General features: G+C 35.1%; 1 protein-coding gene across 1 annotated transcript in view; it reads right to left on the bottom strand.

The window, feature by feature from the left end:
• The window catches only part of LOC143253719 (homeobox protein cut-like), a 101,969-nt gene that overhangs the window by 39,009 nt on the left and 37,386 nt on the right, over positions 1 to 25,574 (bottom strand). The window contains exons 3-5 of the mRNA XM_076508007.1: positions 4,472 to 4,682; positions 3,685 to 3,759; positions 104 to 210 (exon numbers count right to left, since the gene is read on the bottom strand). Of these exons, the coding sequence (XP_076364122.1) occupies positions 104 to 210; positions 3,685 to 3,759; positions 4,472 to 4,576 (287 nt within the window). The 5' untranslated portion in view covers positions 4,577 to 4,682. The remainder of the gene's footprint in view (positions 1 to 103; positions 211 to 3,684; positions 3,760 to 4,471; positions 4,683 to 25,574) is intronic.

Here is a 25,574-nt window from a genome sequence, read left to right as displayed (position 1 = left end):
TGATGTGTTAAACTTTTATTAAAAGCTTAATGCTGAAGTTACCTATTCTGCCTAAAAGATTGCACCTATGAGGAAAATATTTGAACAGGTTTTGTTTTCCTACCTTAATTCCTTTTTTATTTCTTCATAATCCTTCTGTTGGATGAGTTTTTCTTCCAGTTCCTGTATGGTCCTATTTTTCTCTATTAATGTTTCTTCCAGTTGAATAATCTGAAGGTAAAATTTGTGTGTCAAAATTAATAGAGAAAAATAAAATACCAGTATGAAATACTTCTTGTTTTCATTTTATATATTCTTATGTTTGTTTCTGATTATTACTTATTAATTAAACGTGGAAGAAATACTTAACACATATATTTACCAACTAATGATGGTTATAAATATCTATTCAAATAAACATGAACATATTTACCAGAGGGATTTATATGAATGAGGATTCTTTGTTTTTTCAAGTAATTAGCTCATCAATTGTTAGATGCTCAGTCAAAAACTATTCAATATTTAAATAATATGAATAAACACAATAATGGTTATATTAACATTCTAGAGCCTCTTTTGTGGTTGGTAAACAAAATTTTATGTTTCATATATGCTGTATACCTTGATACAATGAAATATTTTCTCTATTGTAAAAACTGTTACGTTGTTAGAATATTTATGTAATTTTTGTATAAATTTTGAATCCAGTAATATGACACATTTTTATAGCTTATAAATAAGTTATCCTATTATGAAATATTTTATCTTCTATATTTAAAATAGTGCAAAGGTTATTGAAACATAACTTTTCCAGTAAGCTGGCTAGTGACCAATAAAATATTTATTTTTCTCTCACATGGTAAAAAGTAATGCAGTCCACTAACTTAACAACCTCTCTCCAAATGATTGTTCTTTCTATATGTTAATACAGAAATGTTATGGAGTGTTCTATACACTGGTGTAAAGTGTTTGCTTTTTGCTGTTGTGAGCTTGACTTAAATGAAATCTTTAAGCAAGTAAATGTAATATAATTTGGTAACAAACTTAAAGAATTTATCAAAACCAAAATGAACACAGACATTATTCTACCTAACTACATATAGATACATACTATATAAAAATACTGTCACAGTACTTAAGTTTTCATTGTTTGTATTTTATAACTGTGCTCATAGAAAGTCACATCAATCATCCATGTTGGACACGTTTTGAATGATTTCTTTCACTCATAAAACAAAGTATTATGTCTCGAAGTAGTGGTATTTAACTTCATTAGTCCAACCAGATATAAGTATTTCAAGCAATACAAAGAAGTCTACAATCTGATCTAGTTAATCTTAGATATTCATTTGTTGATTATTAAAAGTCTAAAAGAGAAATTAAGTTTTAGATACATTCAACACATTTAAAACAAGATGGCCTTATAACTTATGTTAAAACCTAAAAATGATTCAAAGCAGCCTTAGGATAGTTAACATGAAACATCTGTTCAACAGTTAGGTAATAGTATAATCAAAAACTTAACACAAAACATGTGTTAAACAATTAGTTAATAATGTAATCAGAAGAACCAAAACATGTCCAACAGATAGGTAATGATGAAATAATAATATAAAAACAACAACTATACCATGTTTGGCAGATAGGTAATGGTGTAATCTAAATAACTACCAAGTGTTCGGTGTTGCTTAAGCTTGTTACTTTCGTAATTTTCTTAAAACATGGTTATTTTATAACATTTCATTATGAAAGTTGTTGAACACACTTTGATAAATCTATTTTTCTTTAATTCTGTTTTGTGATAAGATTAACTTGTAAAAAATATGCTGGTGTGAACATTTCAATAAGCTATGGTAATTTTGTTTGGAGAAAGAAAAATGACAAAACACCAGTAAAAGAAGGTTTACAGTGAACCATGTTCACCGTTTTCTTAACAAATTGAATTCTTCTAATGTTTGTTGAACTGTTTTAAGTTCTTACCACTTTAGAACTACACAAATAAGTTTCGTTTTTGTAGTCTTTGTTTAAGTAGCGAGTGACTTTATAGTACATGTATTACAACAGAAACTTATTTTTTATGAATTTTGTAAACCTGAAAAGGATGTGAGGTTCTTTTAACTGCTGGAGATGGATTGTGTTTAACATGAATGGTCTGGCATTGAGATTGTTAGTATTACTTAGCTCTGCAATCTTATTTATCAAGTTATGATTCTATAAAAATAAGCCTTTCCTACTTTCTTGGAAAAGTTACAAATTTACAATATATTCAAACTACAGGTGTGGTACAGTAGTTTTAAAATGTATTTATTTCTTATCCTATCAAATATCCTTATCATTTGTTTTGTGTTCGCAAGATATGTCTAAATTTGTTTGATAATCTTCTGAATAATTATACCAAATAGTTTACTTTTTTACCTAATGATTTTTAATATACAGCCAAATATATACTTTTTCATAATCTTATATGAAATGGTTTTTGCTTTTAAGGGCTTTACTAGCTGTATCAAACTGTTATTAATATGTATTGCTTAGTAATTTTAAAAACAACTGTGTAAGTGTCAGTGCTATTTAAAAAAAGCAGTTTGCTGTTTCTATTAGCATATTCAGTAAGGAGTTCATGGTGTAATAATAATTGGTTCCTTGCTATTCTTTATTGTTCTACCAGTTCATAATAAAGCAATGAATAAGTTTTAACAGTTTACCCAACTGTACACTTACGTTTTCTTTGTAAACTAAAAAAAAATAAAAATTTTTTTTTTTCCTACTGTAATGTAGTGTTATTGAGACAAAAAATAGGATCTTCAAAATTAACCATTTACATCTAGACGAATATACATGCTAACAAATAATAACTATAGCACGTTATATGAAGCTGTAATAACCTATGATTTACATTATATAACATGTAATCTGTAGGAGCTGTAACGTATGTCATATTTCTTTGTTTGTTTTGAATTTCGTGCAAAGCTACACGAGAGCTATCTGCGCTAGCCATCCTTAATTTAGCAGTAATAACACTAGAGGAAAAGCAGCTAGTCATCACCACCCACTCTCAACTCTTGGACTACTCTTTTACCAACGAATAATGGGATTGACTATACCATTATAACGCCCCCAAGACCGAAAGGGCGAATATATTTGGTGTGACAGGGATTCAAACCCGCGGCCCTCAGATTACGATTTGAATGCCTTAACCACCTGCCCATGCCGGGTCCATATGGTATGAATTTGTAACATGATCTATGATCGTTGGTAATGCAAATTATAAGCAGAGAATGCACAAAAAAAGGCTGTTTGACCAGTCACATAAATCTTAAACCATATTTTATCTGTACAGCTAAAAATGTAGCTGAAAGATTTTATTAGAAAGTTCAAATTATGATTATAATTTTCGTTGCTGACGCATTTTAAAAACTTTGTATTTCGTTATGAAACATGTTTCTAGGTGGTTTTTCAAGGAACATGAACCAAAATGGACGTATTCTTAAAAACTGAGATTGCCTAGAGAGAAAGACAGAAAACTCAAATGAAGTAAATAAAGTTATCTTTTATTAGAAAAGTAAATACAGACAGTAAATAAACGTAAAATTAGTGCAGTAGTGTTACTCTTTTGTTATAAAAGACACAATGAAGAAAAGTAAAACCACTGATTTCGTAAACTTGATAAGAAGTATCAGAGATGCTGAAGCTAAATTGTACACTTACTTGTGAAGCACTTGCTTCTTTCAAATAGTTGACTGTGGACTGAAGACTCTGTATGTCATCAGCTAGCTGGGAAATCTGAATAAAATGTTTGAAATTAAATACAAAAATACACAAAACTGACACTTTAAATTATACAACTAAAACCATGGGGGAGAGAGAAATCTTTTAGATTGTGGAAATCATCAAATGACTTTCTACAACTTTTCTATTTAAAAAGTAACATCTTGAATGATGCTGCATTAAACAGCATAAACATCATTTCATTACTTAAGTCTTTTTTTAAAGAAATAATATTTACAATTATTGTGTAATTTCACTTATTCTCAGCCGGATTTGCTAAAAGACCCCACGTCCAGGATTTGGTCGCCACGACCTTCCATTATCTCTATAAGAATGAAAACTTTTTGTATGTTACTTATGTTCGTCGTATTTGATAACACAGGCGATATGTGCACTCTTCGGGCACTTCGAAGGCTCAAAAAAAGGAGTTGCGACCTATCTTATGTGAAACACTGTTCAGGGATGTCAAGAGCTGAAACTATATGTATGTATTTAATGAATAATCTAGAATCATGGTCATCAACAGAGAACAAATAAGTTTTGAAATATTAAGTTGTATGATATTTGTAAAATATTAAATTCATATTTTCTGAAAAATATATAAAAAAGTCAGTATAATATAACATGCACGTGATCAAGAAAGTCTTAACTTAAAATAATTTAAATAATCTCATAATACAGTTCATTAGAGGGAAAATGAAATTATAAGTTTAATGTTAATAATTACCATAATGGCAATAGATGGCGCCACGTTCGATCCTACCTCGCTTTCCTTTGCTGCTAGTTCGGTCTCCATAGAAGACCGACTGAATACTCCCACAGCTTTCTCCATGACGGTGGTTCTTTATATCTGCACAGTCAGTTGTAGAGTCTGTTTGGTGCTGTCAAACCAAACTGTCTTTCAGCATAGGCACCTCTTTCTTGTTCAGTGTCGCCCTCTAACGGGGTTAAATGAATAACATTACTAACATGCAAAACACTTTTAAGGGAGTAAAAATTACCATTAAAACTGCATGCATTTGACTGTGAATATCTAAAAGTACTTAAAGACGTTAAGAATAGTATAAGTTAAAAAATTCACAAACTGGTGAAATATGAAAAGCATAACATTAATACAACGTTGTTATTAACCATATAAAACTTTCTAGATCTTCCTACATTAAAATGTATCAAAGTTTATTCAGATTCGTACTATTCCTCCTCAGGAATATTACCTAAACTTTCTTTGACCGTTTCTAGTATAGAATAATCGACTGAGTAAGATATCATGAGTGAATAATATTCTGGTTTACCAGTTTTTAAAGTAATTTCAAGTGTTTTTATATTGTTTTTAATATATATGTTACAAAATGATAAATCCCAGACGAATTCTCCGAGGTATGTGGAATTTTCAAAACCTTGCTATATACACGTGACTGAACGGCCAGGTTATCATAGGTCCAAGGCTCATGAAAGGCCGTTCCTAATTTTGAACTAAAGAATAAAGGAAAGGCAGTCAGCCAGAAGTACCCATCACCACAAGGGTTTAGATACGGCTCTTTGTAACGATTAACATGGCTTGTCTGTAAATTGTACAACTGAAAGTATAAGGCGAGTGTAGCGACATCTCGTCTCGAAACTTGGACCACTCAATCCATATTCCGACACGCTAAGCACTAGGCTACACCCGGCCCTCAAAGTTCATTATGTCATTGTTAAACCGTAACAAAATTATTTGATATTTCATCCGTAAACTAAATTGTAAAGTCACACAAGTCAATCAAAGAGGTCAGAAACTATTGCCGTTTGATAATATAAAGTATGGAGACAGAAGTTATCTTCCTTCTTCTATATTTATTCAACAAGTTCTCCGGTGAAACAAGTTTATTTTCAGTTGTTTTATATAATTTAGCGTGCTCTTCAAACCCCCCACCCCCCACCCACCCCAAATCCCTGCTATGCTGGGCACCCTCAACTAAACAGTAACACGTGAATAAAGGCCTCGTAGTTATAAAAGGACAGCTGGCAAAAGAAAGATTCGTTGTTTAAATTATCTAGCTGCTACGTCTGATGATAAATGTATGGATGAACTGAGAAAGAGGCAATCGGGAAACTAGGTTTGTTGTTAGACGATGAATGACAACTTGAATGATGAAAAGTTGGAAGTATTGAGAAAATATTTTGATAGATGAATATGAAGAGACAGAGCGGAGATCAAGTGGATCAATGATTGGTCAGTTTAAGTTGCTGAAACATAATTTAAACACGGATTTAAAAACTATTGGTGGAGATATGTCAAAGAACGAATAGGTACTGAGAATAAAACCCAAAGCAGATTAACCTGACATAAACGACATACAATTAGACAAATAAACTAAAATATAGGAAGTAATGCTATATCGTTTGAGACGTTTAAAATAGTTGCAGTCCTAGGTTCTAAAGAGAAGGAGGCGCTCTTTATATATTGGTATCAAAAGGCGCTTTAGTACATGACAATAAACTAGGTTTAATTTAAAACTATTACGTGTTAGTACTTTTGCAAAGTAACTCAAATACTGCGTATTAGAAGGACATAAATTTGAGTGTAATTTGCACGTGCACTTGCCGATACACCTTTTCACTCAGGAGGATGCGTCACTTCTTTCCAAGTAACTGGTCGAAGGGCTAGACCCGCCAGTTTGTTTGCTCGGATGGTTAATTGCACAACAAAAAAAGAAATTCAATACAATTCTAAAGCGAAGGGAGATCACGATATCCAATCGCAATTATCCTGTAAAATGATTCTAAAAAAACCAACAATGACGTCTTAAAACTACCAAATGACAGACAACAGATTACGTTAATTGAAATGGTTCCAACTTGTCTGCTTTTTTACTTCAAATATTGACATCATCCAGGGAAATTAATAGTCTCTTTCGTTTGCATTTTAATCTTTCTATTTTTACGTGATGAAAATGGGGAACTATTCAGCTTAATTTTATCTTGTGACTAACAATTACAACCCTCTTAGGACGAGAGTAGTAGAGAAAAAGTTAAAAGGAACTAGGTATGAAAGTCACTATGATGCATGAATTTTTTTCACATATGTAAAGATCTAATCAAACCTCTGGGTAAAATTACTTTCTATGTAAAATACATAGCAGTAGGTAATGTAGTTCAATTTAATACTGACGACATTTTAAAAATATTTTTTTCATGATTCATGTCTTATTAGAGGTCCTGAGATCTTTAACATTATTTTGAAGTATTTAAAAATGCGACGATGTCCAAAAAGTAATTACTGAAGAATAGTAGGAATTATATAAAAAAAACAAACAAACCTATTTTTAAATAATATGAGATTCGGCATGACCAGGTGGTTAGGGTGGTCGACTTGCAATCTGGGGATCCCTGGTTTGAATTTCCGTTGCACCAGATATACTCCACCTTTCAGCCGTGGGAGCGTTATAACGTTACGATCAATCCTACTATTCGTTGATAAAGGTTTTTTTTTAATTTCATGCAAAGCTACACGAGGACTATTTGCGTTAGTCGTCCCTAATTTTGCAACGTGGGACTAGAGGGAAGGCAGCTAGCTAGCCATCACTATCCACCGCCAACTTTTGGGTTACTCTTTTACCAACGAATAGTGGGATTGTCCATCACATTATAACGCCCCCACAGCTAAAATGGCGAGCATGTTTAGTGTGATGGGGTTTGAACCTTTGACACTCACACTAGGGGTGTCGAGTGCCTTAACCACCTGGCCGTGCCGGGCCTTCGTTAGTAAAAAGAGTAGCACAAGAGTTGGTGGTGATGGTTGGATGCTTTCCTTCTAGTCTTACACGAATACATTAGGAACATCTAGTGCAGATGACCGTCGTGTAGTTGTGCACGAAATTCGAAACAAACCCAATTAAATAATAGGACCTGCAAACCTGTTTTTTCTTTACTACCTTACCTGATAAATCAATTAAAATATGTTATAATACTTATTTCTCATGACTGTATAATTATTATACTAATAAATACGATATTCCGCTCAACTTGGAGACTTTTAAACAAACGACAAACCTGACTTTAACCTCACAAGAAACAGAACAAGCCTACTATTGTAAAACTGCAGGCTAATTTTTATTAGGTTTAAAAGCTGAGACACTCGTCCTAAATCTGAAGTCATAATGATTGAATACAGGACTTGAACTAATAAGTTAAATAAATAATTTATATTTATATACACAATTTATTTCATACATAATTTACGTCAGACCTTTGTGATGACGAGAAACCCACTTGAAGTACAAATGCATTCTCACAACGGCTAGTATGGGTATTAAAATAAAATGAAGTATTTATTTTAATACCCATACTAACCGTCTTCAGAATACACTTTTACTTTCGATCCATTTTATTCGATACCTACTAACACAAATGGTATTAATAACTACTTTATTACTTTTACTAAACCCTCGTGGCCCGGCATGGCCAAGCGCGTTAAGCCGTGCGACTCGTAATCTGAGGGTCGCGGGTTCGCATCCGCGTCGCGCCAAACATGCTCGCCCTCCCAGCCGTAGGGGCGTTATAATGTGACGGTCAATCCCACTATTCGTTGGTAAAAGAGTAGCCCAAGAGTTGGCGGTGGGTGGTGACGACTAGCTGCCTTCCCCCTAGTCTTACACTGCTAAATTAGGGACGCCTAGCACAGATAGCCCTCGAGTAGCTTTGTGCGAAATTCCAAAAAACAAACAAACAAATTAAACCCTCTCTACAACCTCAATGTTTCCTGATAGACTACATTATAAGTTCTCCCTTCTTCCTGGACTAAAATAAAGAGATGTATTGGGGATTCTACTATTGAATTGAAAATGGAAATGGCAAGGGATGTTCAGAAGTATCACTATTACTTTAAGGGTTTGGTTTTTGAATTTCGCGCAAAGCTACACAAAGGCTATCTGCACTAGCCGACCCTAATTTAGCAGTGTAAGACTAGAGGGAATGCAGCTAGTCATCACCACCCATCGCCAACTCTTGGGCTACTCTTTTACCAATGAATAGTGGAATTGACCCCGTCACATTATAATGCCTTCACGGCTGAAAGGGCGAGCAGGTTTGGTGGGACGGGGATTTGAATCCGCGACCTTCGGATTACGAGTCGAACGCCTTAACCACCTCACCATTCCGAGTCCGAGAGAATTGTGGCTAGAGCTTTGGATTCGTTGTTAAAAGGTTGCGACTTCGTTGTCTAACCCGCGAAATGTTGCTGTGTTTCGTGTAATATACTTTACCCCGATTGTCTCCGTCTACACAGCTGGTAGCTGGTTGTTACTTTGCAGCTGACTAGCATACCTCTAGGGAAATTTCCGTAATGCTTGTGCCCATTGATGCTGTTGTTCGGTATCGACTTCTACGTGCTTCTCTAGTTATTGGATGGACTTGACTTAAAGTATCTGGATTAGATCCACATTAGCGATACAAATCAAATGTTGTATAGAAATAAATTTTGCTTGTGAATTGGAGCATTTTCATACAGATCACGAGTGGCACAGCGGTATGTCTGCGAATTCAAACCGCTAGAAACTGGGTTTCGATACCCGTGGTGAGCACAGATGGTTTATCATGAAATTATCGATTTGCTTTTATATTGTTCATTACCAATTAGATTCAGATAACGTATTGTTTATTGGTTCACTGTGAAGTTCGCAAAAAGCTGTGCGAGGGCTATCTTTTCTGGTCCTCCCTGATAGCAGTGATAGACAAAAGGGAAGACAGCTAGCTGATACTGTCTACCGCCAACTCCTGAACTACTGTTTTACCAGCGAAGAGTGAGATTAACTGTCACATATAACGTCCCCATGGCGACTTTTAATCCCTGTATTATACCGAATACTCTTTTGTTTTATACAACACTCAGTGTACCAAACAATCAAATCAAGATTTATTTGGAACCTGTAACTAATAATGTCAACGAATCATGAGCAACTTTTTGCAGAGATAGTTGGGAAACTTGTGTTTAAATATCTGACGGGTCCAAGACCGCATTGATAATTTTAAAGTGGAATCAATCTTATAGAAAAATAAGATTAAAATATCTAAACTGTAAATAAACACTGCTGTAAATAAATACTTAGTAGACTTTAAAGTCACCAACAGATGGCAGCCATTACTCAGTTCTAAAGAGCAGCTAAGAGTAAATTCTTTTAGGCTTAAACAATAAAAGACAACCTTTGAGACCAGTAGTACTAACCCTGTTGGAACCGCAATGGCAAAACGTAGGATGAAATAAAAAGCTTTTTATATTATTATCTGAAGAATAAAGGTTATTTCTAACCAACTTCATCATCAAGGTGTTTAAATCCTTTCAGTGGTTTTTGTTGTGTGTGTTTGTAATTGAACACAAAGCTAGGCAATGGGCTATCATCTGTGCTGCGCCTACCACGGGTATCGAAACATGTTTTTTAACGTTATAAAATCCGCAGGCTTACTTGGAGGAGAGACTCCAATATGCACCGAAGATTCTAGAAAACTGAATATGAAACTCAAAATGATTTTCGACTTTTCGTACTGTATGGAACATTGCAAGATACGGTACATTCTGTGACTGTGTCACCCTGCATGTACGTATCCTAAAAACGTACGTATCGTGTGAGGAAACAAAGTCGAAGTTCTGCGGGCTATATTAAACAAGACGAGTAAACAGAAGGAAGATACGGCTGAACGTTAACGGTCTTACATTAGAAACAGTCGCAGGTTTCTCATTGCGTCCAGTCATTAAGCACACACATCCCTTAGAAACTACTATAGCTTTAAGCTTCTGTACGGTATTACCTGCAAAAGGGAGTAAGTTAGGGCGACGTTGTCGAAAACTAGTCCTAACAAAACAAAGACTACTGTTGAAGACAATAAAATAAACTACAGTACGCTGAACCGTTGGTGAATTTAAAAGCGAGTTTTGTTGATCTCACCGTGAGGAATTAATTACCCGTGCATACGTGCAGTAGGCCTTTACAGAGAAACGAGTTAGGGTGAACTAATCATTATTGCTGAAAGTTATTAAGCAATGTTAATGAATATGCATGAGAATTATTCTATGAAAGACGGTATAAATTAGTCACATTGAAGCTGCAATACTAACACGACATTGAGACTGATCTACTGAATGGCAAATTAAAACCCATTTGGTTATAATGGAAGAGAGGCTTGTCTGATTAATGTCTATCGTTAGGGCTACTTATGCATTGAAACTATAATCGGAACTCAGACATGCTTCTAATTTCACGAGTGTCCTTTCACAGTTGTATTTTCTTACACATACTCCCTCTAACGGATTCGAACTGAACGAAGAAAGAGCAATTTAAGCTGCTAATCGCAACAATCGCTCAAGTCCACACTTACTGATTACACACACGCACATACGTGTGTAATTAAAAGCAGGTAGGTTCCCTGGTGGCCCAGCAGTAAGTCTGAAGGATTATAAGGTTACAAACCGAATTTCAATACCTGTGTTGAACACAGTACAGAAATCAATTGTGTAGCTTTGTGTGTAAAAAGAGACAAACAACACAAAACAATACTAAAAAACCGGGTTTCGATACTTGTGGTGGGAACAATTCAGAAAGCCCATTGTTGTACTTTACCCTTAACAACAAACAAACAGTAAAATCAGATTTTAAAAAGTGACTTTATTGTACTTTCAGTCCTTATCTTTTCGAGATATTTAATCTTATGCATCTAAATTAGGGCGATTATACATTACGCTACACTAATAGTACGTTGACAAACAACTATTTGTAAGTATAATGATATGACAATGTCAAATTAAAATACGTGGTATTTTCCCCGAAAAATATATTACTTCATTAACCATTGTTTATCATCTCATTATTGAATGTGATAATGACCACTGTGTTCGTGGTATAGCAAGTGTACTCAAACCACGACCCATCTAAGTAGCCGGACATTATGTGGAACCCCTGCTCAGTTGGTGGAATGAAAAGTTGGTGTTCTAATATATTCCAGTAAAGTGTGGTAATACTCTTAATAAAACGTTTAGGATCATTATTTTATAAATAATTTTAAGAATACAAACACTTACGTTTTACTGTAGCTTGGGTATACCTCTTGTGGCCCTCTAGTTGGTTGTGACCCACGGATATCTGGGGTTATAGCCCCATATCAGCCCAAACAGTTATTCCTTAAGTATATTTAGTTGTTTTATTTGTTTCTGTATGTGTGTGTGTTACGAAGAAAATTATGATAGGTACACTAAAAGTATTACATACTTGTTCAATTAACGTAATATAGGTCATGGTTAAAACAAAGGAGTCAACACCAAAACTGTTTACTGAGCTGAAACATGTTATAGCATTAAGTCTCGCAAACAATACAACAACTCTTGAAAGTAATTCTCTGTAATAGTACAAAAACTCTTGAAAGTAAATCTATCTAGCGAAATAACAACTCTTGAAAGTAAACCTATCTAACAATACAACTCTTGAAAGTAAATCTATCTAACGAAATAACAACTCTTGAAAGTAAATCTATCTAACAATACAACTCTTGAAAGTAAACCTATCTAACGAAATAACAGCTCTTGAAAGTAAATCTCGGTAACAACATAACAATTCTTGTCGAAAGTAAACCTGGTAATAGTACAACAAGTATTGAAATAAACCTCGGTGATAGTACAACAAGTATTGAAATAAACCTCGGTGATAGTACAACAAGTATTGAAATAAACCTCGGTAATAGTACAACAAGTATTGAAATAAACCTCGGTAATAATACAACAAGTATTGAAATAAACCTCGGTAATAATACAAAAAGTATTGAAATAAACCTCGGTAATAATACAACAAGTATTGAAATAAACCTAGGTAATAGTACAACAAGTATTGAAATAAACCTCGGTGATAGTACAACAAGTATTGAAATAAATCTCGGTAATAATAGAAAAAGTATTGAAATAAACCTCGGTAATAATACAACAAGTATTGAAATAAACCTCGGTAATAGTACAACAAGTATTGAAATAAACCTCGGTAATAATACAACAAGTATTGAAAGTAAACCCAGGTAACAATACAACAAGTATTGAAAGTAAACCTCGGTAATAGTACAACTCTTGAAAGTAAACCTCGATAATTGTACAACAACTTTTGAACGTAAATCTAGGTAATAATACAACAACTATTGAAAGTAAACCTCGATAATTGTACAACAACTCTTGAACGTAAATCTAGGTAATAATACAACAACTATTGAAAGTAAACCTCGGTAACAATACAACTCTTGCAAGTAAACCTAGATATCAATACAACAACTCTTGAAAGTAGACCTAGGTGTCAATACAACTCTTGAAAGTAAACCTCGGTGTTACAGGTGTACAGGTGTTACTGCTTTAATATATTTTACGGTAATTGTTTCAATTCATTAAAGAATCTGCTTGTAGTTAGTAACCATTATTCAGAACAGATCTAGATACAAACATTACCAGTTGCTAAGGTGTGAAACAATTGTAATTCACATGAACAGGTGTAATACAAGTACTAAGGTGTGATGACACTACAGTTTAGATAATTTGGTGCAATGTAAGTACCAAAATATGTTACGCATTATACTTTATTCCGGACGAATCTCCGATTTATTACGTTACGTATTAAGATTTGAAGTAACCGGAAATTTGAATTTGAAAGTTAATTAAATGTAAATATGTATAAAATTAATGATATTTGCCAACACGATTGATACACACAGTTTTCTTTCTTAACACAAATATATTTTAATATACAAACAACAATATGATTTATAATAACAGTTATTACAAATATTTGTTTATATACAAGAGTTTTACAAACTTACAAATTATAATGAGTCTTCTGTTTGGTAAAGAACTGAATATTTTATCGATGATTGAAGTCCGATAGGAGCAAATTAATTTTGAGTTGACATTGTCACATTTCACTTAAGCTAGCTCGTTGTCTTTTCTTGGCTGGCCTCACACCGCTTAAAAGCTGACCTTTTACAGATGAAGATATTTAATGTCATCATAGAAATACTAAAGTTCGAAGTGAATTCACTGAAGTTCGTAATGTTCGAAATCTGTAAGTGCTCCTGGTCAAATATCAGGTCATTCCATAAGTAATTGTTGTTTTTTTAATTAAGCACAAAGCTACACAATGGGCTATCTGTGCTCTACCCACTACGGGTATCGAAACCCGGTTTTTAGCTTTGAAAGTCCGCAGACATACCGCTGAGCCACTGGCGGACCCCATAAGTAATGTTTGAAAATTTAATACAGAAAGTGCATCATCATTTCTGTCTTTGTTAAAGGCTTTAATGATTAAAATATGTAGTAGGACGCGTATAAAAATGTTCAGACAAATAGAAAAATCTAACCTAACTCCATTTTTTCAGATCATTAATCAAATAAACCCTTATGAAGATGGATGTGTCTGAGGAGCACATTAGGCATATAATGCTTTATGAATTTAAAAAAAGGCAATAGTGCAGCAGAAACTACACAAAACATTCAAGGTGTTCATGGTGCGGAGTCTCTCAATGAAATAAAATGTCGAAGGTGGTTTCAGAAGTTCAGATCAGGTGACTACAGCTTTAGTGATGCACCACGTTTAGGTCGTCATTTTGAGTTTAACGATGACTTGATCCTGGCTGCACTTGATAAAGATTGTAGTGTAACAGTTGAAGAAGTAGCACAGAAGCTGAATTCAACCAATTCAATAGTTCACCATTATCTGCAACAGCTTGGAAAGGTGTCAAAACTTGGAAAATGATTCCCCCATGATTCGACAGAAGCCAACCTTAGAGCAAGAGTGGATATTTGCACTTCTCTACACTCTCATGAACGTAAATTATCTTTTATGGATAGGTTAGTAACTGGAGATGAAAATGAATATTTTATAAAAATGTTAAGCGCTGCAGACAATCGCTCAGTGCAGGTAAACAAGCTAAAACAGCCCAAAATGGACTTCCACCATAGGAATGTCTCGTTAAACGTTTGCTGGGATATTTTGGTGTGATCCACTTTAAGTTGCTGCAACTCAATGTGACGATTGCATCAGACTTCTATTGTCAACAGTTAGAACGCTTGAATGTTACACTGAAAAAAAAGAGGCCTGATTTGATCAATCGTAAAGGTGTTGTGTTACACCAGGATGATGCGGGGCCCCACACAGCAAGGATCACATCTGCAAAGACTGAAGAGTTAGACTGGGAAAAACTTCAACATCCTCCTTATTCTCCAGTCCTTGCCCCATCTGATTATCATCTATTCCGAAGTCTGCAGAACTATCTTGATGGAAAGGAGCTTGGAACACATCAAGATGTCAAAACTACCCTCTTCATTCTTTCCCTCCAAACTCCAAGAATTTCATAGAAGTGGCATTCAGAAGCTTGTGAATCGTTGGCAGGAAGTATTTGTTTGTTTGTTTTGGAATTTCGCACAAAGCTACTCGAGGGCTATCTGTGCTAGCCGTTCCTAATTTAGCAGTGTAAGACTAGAGGGAAGGCAGCTAGTCATCACCACCCACCGCCAACTCTTGGGCTACTCTTTTACCAACGAATAGTGGGATTGACCGTAACATTATACACCCCCACGGCTGGGAGGGCGAGCATGTTTAGCGCGACGCGGGCGCGAACCCGCGACCCTCAGATTACAAAGTCGCACGCCTTACGCGCTCGGCCATGCCAGGCCAGGCAGGAAGTAATTAATAATAATGGAACATACATTATTGATTAAATAACATTAAAAGCGTTTGAAATCCTTTCTCTTTTTCTGAACTTAAAATCAGCCATTACTTAAGGGATGATCTGGTATATCTATTTTTCCGATTAAGAAGCGATAATCAAAATTATAGCTTATGAAGTTTATACTATACTAATTGTAGTTGACTTGTAATATCCTATTACTGTTTCTCGGCTATCTTTTATACCAATTAGGCGAGATTCTCAAACGTTCACAATATTTGAAGACACTCTAGTGTTTTCGCAAATCGTATATTGTTGATTCTTTCTCTCGAGAATCTTCTACAGACTTAGAGAAGACGCTGGACTTGCGTAATACACATCCGACAATACACGTTACATGCGTCAAACTGAAACAAGCGTCGGTGTTAACATAAATGTATAACAGTAAATCCGTTACAGATGTGACGTAAACTACACTACACATAATTTGGTATAATGTGAGTTCTAATATGTGATGTAAAAAGTTATAAATGAGGTGGCACTTTCCCATTTTTATCGCACATAAAATGCTAATGACGCTAGAGAAGCAACACTGTACCCACTGCCTTATCTTTTAGATCAGAAGTTTCCCAGTATATGCCTGCAATGTTCTCATTGACCATCAGAAAGTGGGACAACATTCAGATAAACATGGTTTCTAACGAGAAGGAAATGAAGAACGCTCTCTCCATAGCTTGTATTGATGGCATAATATACACAAACATAGCTAAGTAGATTAAATACTCGCTCTCCGTAAATACCACGTATACAAACATTCCATCCAGGATTCTTTTCACCGAACACCAACAACATCCTCTTCCTCTTCCTGGACCGCAACACTTAACTTTATTTGACGGCTGTGTGTCTGACGCGTTACAGGCGACGTGGTTCATTAAATGATAATTACATTAGCCGCCTTCATACCAACGCATACCATTCTAATCAAGCCATAGTTAGTTAATTAATTACTCTGCTTTGGAATCTGAAACACGATTGTTCCTTTGCTTAGGCAATAAAAGCCGGATTACACTGGTTCTCAAACCGTAACGTAATTGCTGTAATTCTCGAAATTACTCGATCTAACCATTCTGTGCACAAGAACTATGTACATTTTTTTAAAAATTCGAGCTGATTAAAGAGGGTGCGAGAAACAGATTAAACACGTGCGTGTGGAACTAACACGAAAGGGGAGCTCTAATCTGACAAGTGGATATCGAATGTAACGAGCAACTGTTAGTTTTAATGCTGGCATCTGGAATCTCCGAATTTTAAGAAAACATAGTTGACATTGCACAGAACCGGCATCTCACTCGAAACTAAATATTTCCTTTTTTAAAAAATTTAGCACAAGTTTTGAAATTTTGGAAATTCTGTAAAACACCAACAAAGGCTGGGGAAATGAATTTGTGTCTTCACATGAAGCAAAGTGTGTGTTGTTAAATAAAGAATTACCCGGTCGTCTTTCTATCATTTCATATCTGTTATTTATACGTTTCCGTATTTCTTGATCAGTCAGCACTAAATTTCACACTGTTCGTTCATTCGTTTTTTTTTTTTTTAATTTCGCACAAAGCTACTCGAGGGCTATCTGTGCTAGCCGTCCCTAATTTAGTAGTGTAAGACTATGTTTTAATTTATAATGGTACACAAACAGTAAGAAATTTTTAACTGTTAAACAGCAGTAGTAAATGTACTTGATACTATACGATCAGTTGAAAAATTTTTAAATGTTACACAACCAGTAGGAATGTTGTTTTTTATTGTTACAAGACCAGTGGTAAAATGTTTCAATGTTATAAGACCAGTGATAAGATGTTTTATTGTTACAAGACCAGTGGTAAAATGTTTCAATGTTATAAGACCAGCGATAAGATGTTTCAATGTTACAAGACCAGTGGAAGGATGTTTCAATGTTACAAGAAACCACGAAACCTAAAACTAATTCAAAAGTACGAATATTTTTATTTCGTTGTATTTATAAATCTTTACAGTTGTAACTTACTCAGATCCCTCAACTAAACGCGGTTCTCAAAAATTAATGTTCATTAAATGTGTCAGGTTCATAGAACCTATCTACTGGTTAGTTTGTGCATATGTTATCAACGTAATAATTATTTTAAGTTCAAAATATTAAATGATACTATTTTTTTAATAATGTATTATATGTCCCACAATAGTATACCGACACTAACAATGTATGAGATCCGCTATTTTACGCACTGTTGTAATATCAAGGTTTACAACACAAGTTCTTCGATCGTATTTCAGCAATAAAATACGTCAGAGAAGTTTGCAGGTAAACATGCTAGATGGTTCTGTTCTGCACCGCTGCCTGGTGCTGAATAAGTAATATTCATTATGAACAAGTATTAGTCCATTGTATATTGTTAATTATTCCACTACTACATTGTTGAAACAATTATTGTGTAGTTTATCTTCCTACTGTCATATACATATAACTATTGTTATCATTCTAGTGTGACATTAATCATTAATAAAAATTACTTTCTTATCTTTCAACTTTCACACTAATTGAAAATACAGTTATTTTATAGTTATATCTCTACTGCCATATTTATCGCTAATTCGTTTACTGTATCCCTCCTAGTTTCACAGCAATGTGTCTTCTGACCTATAACGCTAGAAACCGGGTTTCGATACCCGCGAAGGGCAGAGCACAGATAACCCATTGTGTAGCTTCGTACTTAGCTGTCATTCTACAGTCACATAACTGTCAATTAAATTGTTATATTCTTATTTTTCTACAGATATTATAATAATTTAATTAACAATTACATGGTATTACGTCACATTATTAAGCTGGTTAATGTATTGTGATCCACTTAATATTAATTTTACTTATATTGATGTTTCTCTTCGGCTACGTTGTCAAATACATAATCAGCTAAATACGTCTAAACATCGTAAAGTTTTCAAGCGTTTCTTGAACTGTAAATTATATGGGTACTCGCTAGATCATTATTTTCTTTGGTAGGGGTCATAAACGTTTCGGACTGGAGTTCTGAGCGATATACATTCCTCTCTTATTGGCTGGGTTTAAATGAACGATAACTCGGGTGGATTTGGTATGTATATTTCCTAGTTTACTGCAAATTACTGAAAACATTGTTAGCCACGACAAATAATAGCATTACCTGAGTTTAATGCATTGTGCACGAGCGAACTCGCTACATGACAGTAAGCCACATCAGTGTCTTAGATTTTAAACTTATTGAGTGCACGTGCATTTTACTCTCTGCTCATACGTGGCTCAATTCGCATACCATGCTATAAATAAAAGCAACAGCAGATAGGGACGTATGAAAAGTGGAATTGAAGCGTTGATAACACACCAAGCCTGGGAGACGAGATAAGGTTAGACGGCTGGTTGTACATGGGTTGTTGTAGGCCACAGTTTTATGCACGAGTGAGAAATTCTTTCCCCCACATTGTCTATATCAGTGGTTTCCCTGGTAACTCTTTCACAATATAACTGTACGAATACATACATAACAGTGTTACATACAGTTCAGGCGGATGGGTTACAATAAAGCTTATTTTACATTACAAGTGGTGACCAAAAAGTGTACTTGCTTCATTTTGTAAAGACAAAGACTATTTATATGTATCTGTATAAGTGTTATCCATCCAGCTTTAACACTATTACTCACCCAACTTTTACTTGTATAGTTACTTAGGCTTATCCTCGAAGGTAAACTTAACACACTTGTTTGCCTGTGATCCTTTGTTTGTGAAAACAGATATAGGTTTTGCGTTGTGCAGACCAACTCTTACATACCGTACTTGTAATGATAATTGTGGTAGGAACTTCAAATAATTGATTGTGTAGGTGAGCGTGGAAATAGATTTTTAACAAGAAGAAAGGTTTATTGGGTTATTTTGTGTTTGCTTATTGAGAGGTTTTCTAAGGCTCATTCTGAAGAAACAAACTAGCTGAAGCACTGATCCAATCGATTGACCTAAGCCTAAGCGTACTTTGGTTTATAAAAGGTTTTTATGTATGTAATAAATCTAGCATAAACACATACACAAAAGATTCTTCATACACGACTTATAGATATGTAAAATAAGGCTGGACAAGTTACCATCAAAAGGTGTTTACACAGAACTCCTACGTACACAAGTAATAAAAAATATTTTGTAAATGTAAAACGTTGTAGGGATGGCAATACCAAAAACAATGCAAACAAGAATGTGACTTTAAATATTCAAATGTTATGTCAAACCATAAACTTTAAGAGCATAATATAGTTACGCGGTCGGTCACTTCCACCGATCTCCTAGCAAGAGCCTGTAACAATCAAGATATGTTTTGTTTTAACTTATCTTGGTTTTTCATTATACGTAAGTCCTAGGCTCTTAATTATACTACATTGATGTCTACTCTGATATGACTATGATAAACAAACTGCATACAAACAGTTGGGAATATATAGCTTAATATTAGTATTATATTCAGTTCCCTAAACACGCCAACTGTGTGATGTACAAAGAATTGAGTATTCTACATATTACAGCCATCTAATGCCCATTTAGTATTGATTGGTAATTTCTGTATTTGAGCTTATTAAAGGAACAAACTTTTTCTGTAAAAAAGCTGACTTCAAGGGGTAGTGATAAAATCGTCTACACTAGAATTATGTTGTTTAAAAAAAATACTATTAACTATAACGACTATGCAATGGCATCGTGCACTGCCCCAAAACACATAGAGTAGATTTATGTTTAAACTAACGTTATTGATAAAGTAGTTGTAGAGTTATCTCGATAAAACAACAAGAAGGAAATGAACAATCTGGTTGATTGGTCACTTTCTAGTTTGATACATTAGTGATGTTTTTGGTGGTAAAGAAACAAATAAGAGAGGGTGGCAATCATCTTTCAAAGTAAAACCCTATGTCACTGTTTTTTTAACCTATTGACTACTTTAGCCATCCCTAAATATAGAGTCTGCATATAAGTGTCTATACACAGAACTCCTGTATGTACAGAATAATACAGGTACAAACACGGTTCAACATTTATACCTTATGTTTTAGAAATATTATGTGAAGAAACACAATGTCGCTTTACCTTCTGAACTAAAGAGACATTTAGATTTTGATTTCATATTTACATAAGGAATATAGACCAATTTAGGAATAGACGCGTCTGGACTTGTATAGAATACACGGTGAACGCTTTGATAGTAAATAGTACAATACGTCCTTTTCCCTACCCTATTACCAGTAGGTGTAACTGAGAGAAAACTATACATATGCGTATCTCTGTAAAATAGTTTTAAGAACACGTGACAGCTAATGCACGTAATACACATTCTCAATTGCTTTATTTAATATGTATAAGCAAATATGCAGAGAAACGCTGAAACGCCTACGAATTCTATAGACATATTAATTTTCATCTGGTCTCGCTACATGGCTGGACGCACACACACAAAGCGAACCCTACTACAAATACAATATGCATGGATTACAAGTTAAATTACAATTTATGTCGCCACAGAATTTGCTTGGTATATCTTATCTCCTTAGATGTACAGTGGATAATATATCTGTACCGGTATTCTCATATATTTCTGTATTTGATACTGGAATTATACAGCCAACGTTCTTCTTAGAAATTGCGTTGCGTTACTGCCAATTTTTCCCAAGTGACCAATAATTTTAGACAATGCTATAATTTGGCGCAGCGTATTCCTGAAGAGAGAGGAAGGAAAAAACCAACACTGCCGACTCCATTTGAAACAAAACCAATAAATATTTAATCGCTGAAGCAAGGTTATTTCATTTGAGGCGCGGAGCTTGAAAGATGACAGTTTAAGTCCAAATGGCAAACGATCTAGATGAGTAATGTAGATAGCAACTTTGGTTCGAGGCTTAGACACTACTAACAATATATCACGTGCCCTGTATTCACGAACTTACTTCTTATATGATTAAACAGTGTTTTATCCTATAGCTGGTCAGGAGCATACACGTTAAAATACACACATAAAATTCTAACCACACGGCTGAACCAAATATGCAGAAATAGGAAAATTCGGTGCTAACTATAAATTCACAATTAGAGGCTCGCTTTACAGAGCAAACATTTTTTTGTTGTTGTTTCAGATATGCGCGCAAAGCTTTGTTTGTTTGTTTGTTTTGGAATTTCGCACAAAGCTACTCGAGGGCTATCTGTGCTAGCCGTCCCTAATTTAGCAGTGTAAGACTAGAGGGAAGGCAGCTAGTCATCACCACTTACCGCCAAATCTTGGGCTACTCTTTTACCAACGAATAGTGGGATTGACCGTCACATTATACACCCCCACGGCTGGGAGGGCGAGCATGTTTAGCGCGACGCGGGCGCGAACCCGCGACCCTCAGATTACGAGTCGCACGCCTTACGCGCTTGGCCATGCCAGGCCACGCGCAAAGCTACACAAGGGTTATCTGTACTACTTGTCTCTTAACGTTGCAGAGATAGATAGACTAGAAGGAAGCCAACATGATCCACTTTCAACTGTCGAGCTACTGTAATAGAATAGTGGAATTTCTCCGATACCGTTATAATGCACCCAAGCCCCAAAAAATGCAGAGAGCGTTTCTACAGGAATAAAAAGCTAGCAACGAACACCCACATTATTACATTAGGCATCCTACAGCCACTAAGCCTAGCCAAACCTTGTCACCACCTCGATCATTGTCTCATTAACTATAGCTTACAGTGAATTCACCAAAATGTAAACCTGAATTGTTGGAGAGGGGATGAATATAATGTCAAACGCCTTGTTAGCTTCACAACCAGTTTAAATGTTCGTATGGGCTAAGAAACGAATAATTTTGGGTGCCTGAGGCAATATTTCATAATCGCACGTCCACTAGTCTCCCACCTCTTCAAGGCATTACCCACAGTAATTTTGAGCACAAATACGTGAAGACAAAAACGCCTTAAACTCACTCATACCTTAAGTGTTCTTTACATATAGTGAACATTCATTTCTGATGTTCCGTGAGCTCCTTACCTCGTGACATCTGAACTATAACTTGACTCTTACTGGTTGCTGCAGATCATTTAAAATCAAACACAGTAGTTTTTGAAGATACATCTGATAAATCTTTAACGATCGTGAACCCCACATAAGCAGCAAAGTATCTTTCAGAAAACGATCAGTGGATTACCTAATGGTATCTTAAAAATGACCAATGAATTACCTAACCATATATTAAAAACGATCAATGAATTACTTCATGATATCTGAAAAACGATCAATGAAATACTTAATGGTATCTTAAAAACGATCAATGAAATACGCAATGGTATTTTAAAATGACCAATGAATTACCTAATGGTATCTTTAAAATGACCAATGAATTACATAATAATATCTTTAAAATAACCAATGTTACCTAACGATCTCCAACTACAGAACAAATTGTTTTCTTTTTTTAAGAGCTATGTGCGCCACCTGTCCCTAATTTTGCAGTAATATTAGGAACGTACTTTCTGGGATGGTATTAACCATTACTGGTCGATTGTTACAGCTCAAGAGTATCGCCAGATTTCATGCTTACAAATTACAGCGATAAGCTTGAAGGCTTCCAACATTAAAATTCCTGATGTAGTCGCAACGATGGTAGCTCATTGTATAGCTTTGCGCTTAATAAATAAACAAGCAACGGTTGAAAAAAATTACGAGTAGTAACAATCGAGTACCAGTTATGGATGGCTCAGTTCGTTAAAGTATTTGCAGATGTGGGTTCGAACTTCTGTTTTCACTTTTTATTTTAGGAAATAAACTTATATACAATTAGCAAAGACAGCTGTGGTGTCTGATGATACCAAAAAAGCCTTTTGACACCTGATGATACTAGAAGGACCCTGTGACATCTAATAATACCAGAAGAACCCTGTGGCATCTGATGATGTTGTGAAGAGTACTGCTACGTCTGATGATGATACGCTGAGCTGCTTTAGCGAAGAGTGAACTAATCTGTTCCCCATGTATTGTGTTTATGTAGTAAAATAGACACTAGTTTACTGAAATTGATAGTAACGATGCAGCGGAACTTCTAAATATTAAAACCATGCAAAATATATCTAACGTAGTGGTACTAACTTTCATGGTATCTCTACGTTAAAACCACAATTTTCAGACTAAACAACCGCTTGTTTAATAAAAGTCGAACATGACTCTAGGATTCACAGCCTTACCCCACAAACTACTAGGCCACGCTCATTTCCAGACAGAGGGTGAATACAGTACACACTGGTTAATTACCTGTGGAAACGTGTGTGAGCTACGGCTTACTTCTAACTGGTAAAATACGTGTTAAATCATACCTCATATATGACTTACACATAGTCAACCGGTAAAACAAATGTTAAATCATACCTAATATATGGCTTATACACAGTATTAAATCGTACCTAATTTATAACTTACACTCACACACATTCAACTGGTAAGACAAGTGTTACATCATACCTGTCCTCTGCTGGTGCAACGGTAAGTCTACGGATTTACAATGCTAAAATTAGGGGTTCCTATTCCCCTTGGTGGACTCAGCAGATAGCTCAATGTGGCTTTGCTATAAGAAAAACACACACACCATACCTGATTTATAGCTTACACACAACTGGTGAAACCGTTGTTTAACTATGTCTGATTAATGTCTTAGATACAAACAGTCAACTGATGAAACAAGTATTAAATTACGCTTGATTTATGGCTTACACACACGATCAATTGGTAAAACAGGTGTTAAATCACATGTGATTTATGGCTTACACACACGATCAAATGGTAAACAGGTGTTAATCACATGTGATTTATGGCTTACACACACACGACCAAATGGTAAAACAAGTGTTAAATCACATGTGATTTATGGCTTACACACACGATCAAATGGTAAAAATGTTGTTAAGCTATGCCTGAATAATGTCGTAGACGCTAAACTGGGTAAACAGGTGTTAAATCATATCTGATTTATGGTTTACATATATACACAACTGGTAAAACAATTATTAAACCATACTTTATTTATAACTTAAACACATATACACTACTTAACATAAAAGGAAGTAAACAATACACATCTGGTAAAACGGGTATTAAATCGTATCTGATTTAAGTTATGGTTTACACACACGTGGCCTGGCATGGCCAAGCGCGTAAGGCGTGCGACTCGTAATCCGAGGGTCGCGGGTTCGCGCCCGCGTCGCGCCAAACATGCTCGCCCTCCCAGCCGTGGGGGCGTTATAATGTAACGGTCAATCCCACTATTCGTTGGTAAAAGAGTAGCCCAAGAGTTGGCGGTGAGTGGTGATGACTAGCTGCCTTCCCTCTAGTCTTACACTGCTAAATTAGGGACGGCTAGCACAGATAGCCCTCGAGTAGCTTTGTGCGAAATTCCGAAAACAAACAAACAAACAATTACACACATACATATTAGCGGTAAAATGTGTTAAAGTATGCCTAAGTTATTCATTAGAAATTCTGGGTTACGGTTTACATACAACTGAAAAATAAAAGTGTTAGTCAGGCACTGGATTACGACTTACACGCTGTATTAAAAACAAATATGGGTTATAGGTTTTAAACTATCAAACAAATAAGGTGTTAAATTATAATTGGGTTTGCATAATGTAGTGAAAAGTAGAAGTGGTTAAGCTTAACACACTGAAAAACAATGTGTCAGACCATATTTAGATTACGGCTTATACATAATGTTAAACCACCTGTTGGGTTATAGTTCACACATTATGTGAAACCATATCTTGGTTAGAGTTCACATACACAATATATTGATAACAACAAGACGTTATGGTTTACACTTACTAGTGAAACAAAAAAGGCTTAAAATCCCCTTAGCTCATTTCCGTTTGTTCGTTTGAAGTTAAGCGCAAAGGTTATCTATCTATCGAAATCCGGTTTTCGTAAGTCCTCAGACTCACTTCTGTACCACTAGAGAGCAACAACACTCAAAATGAGGGGACGAAAAAGTTTTCAATTATTTCGATAACTAATAATCAAATATTTATAAAAATCATGGCTTTATCTTTAAGGTGACTCAGATAAATTCTTTTCTATACACGTGATCTTGAAAGCTAAGCCTTTTTCA

This window comes from Tachypleus tridentatus, chromosome 6, assembly GCF_004210375.1.
Source record: "Tachypleus tridentatus isolate NWPU-2018 chromosome 6, ASM421037v1, whole genome shotgun sequence".
Classification (NCBI taxonomy): Eukaryota; Metazoa; Arthropoda; class Merostomata; order Xiphosura; family Limulidae; genus Tachypleus; species Tachypleus tridentatus.
Note: the sequence above shows the minus strand (reverse complement) of the source record. Positions and strands in the feature narration are given on the sequence as shown.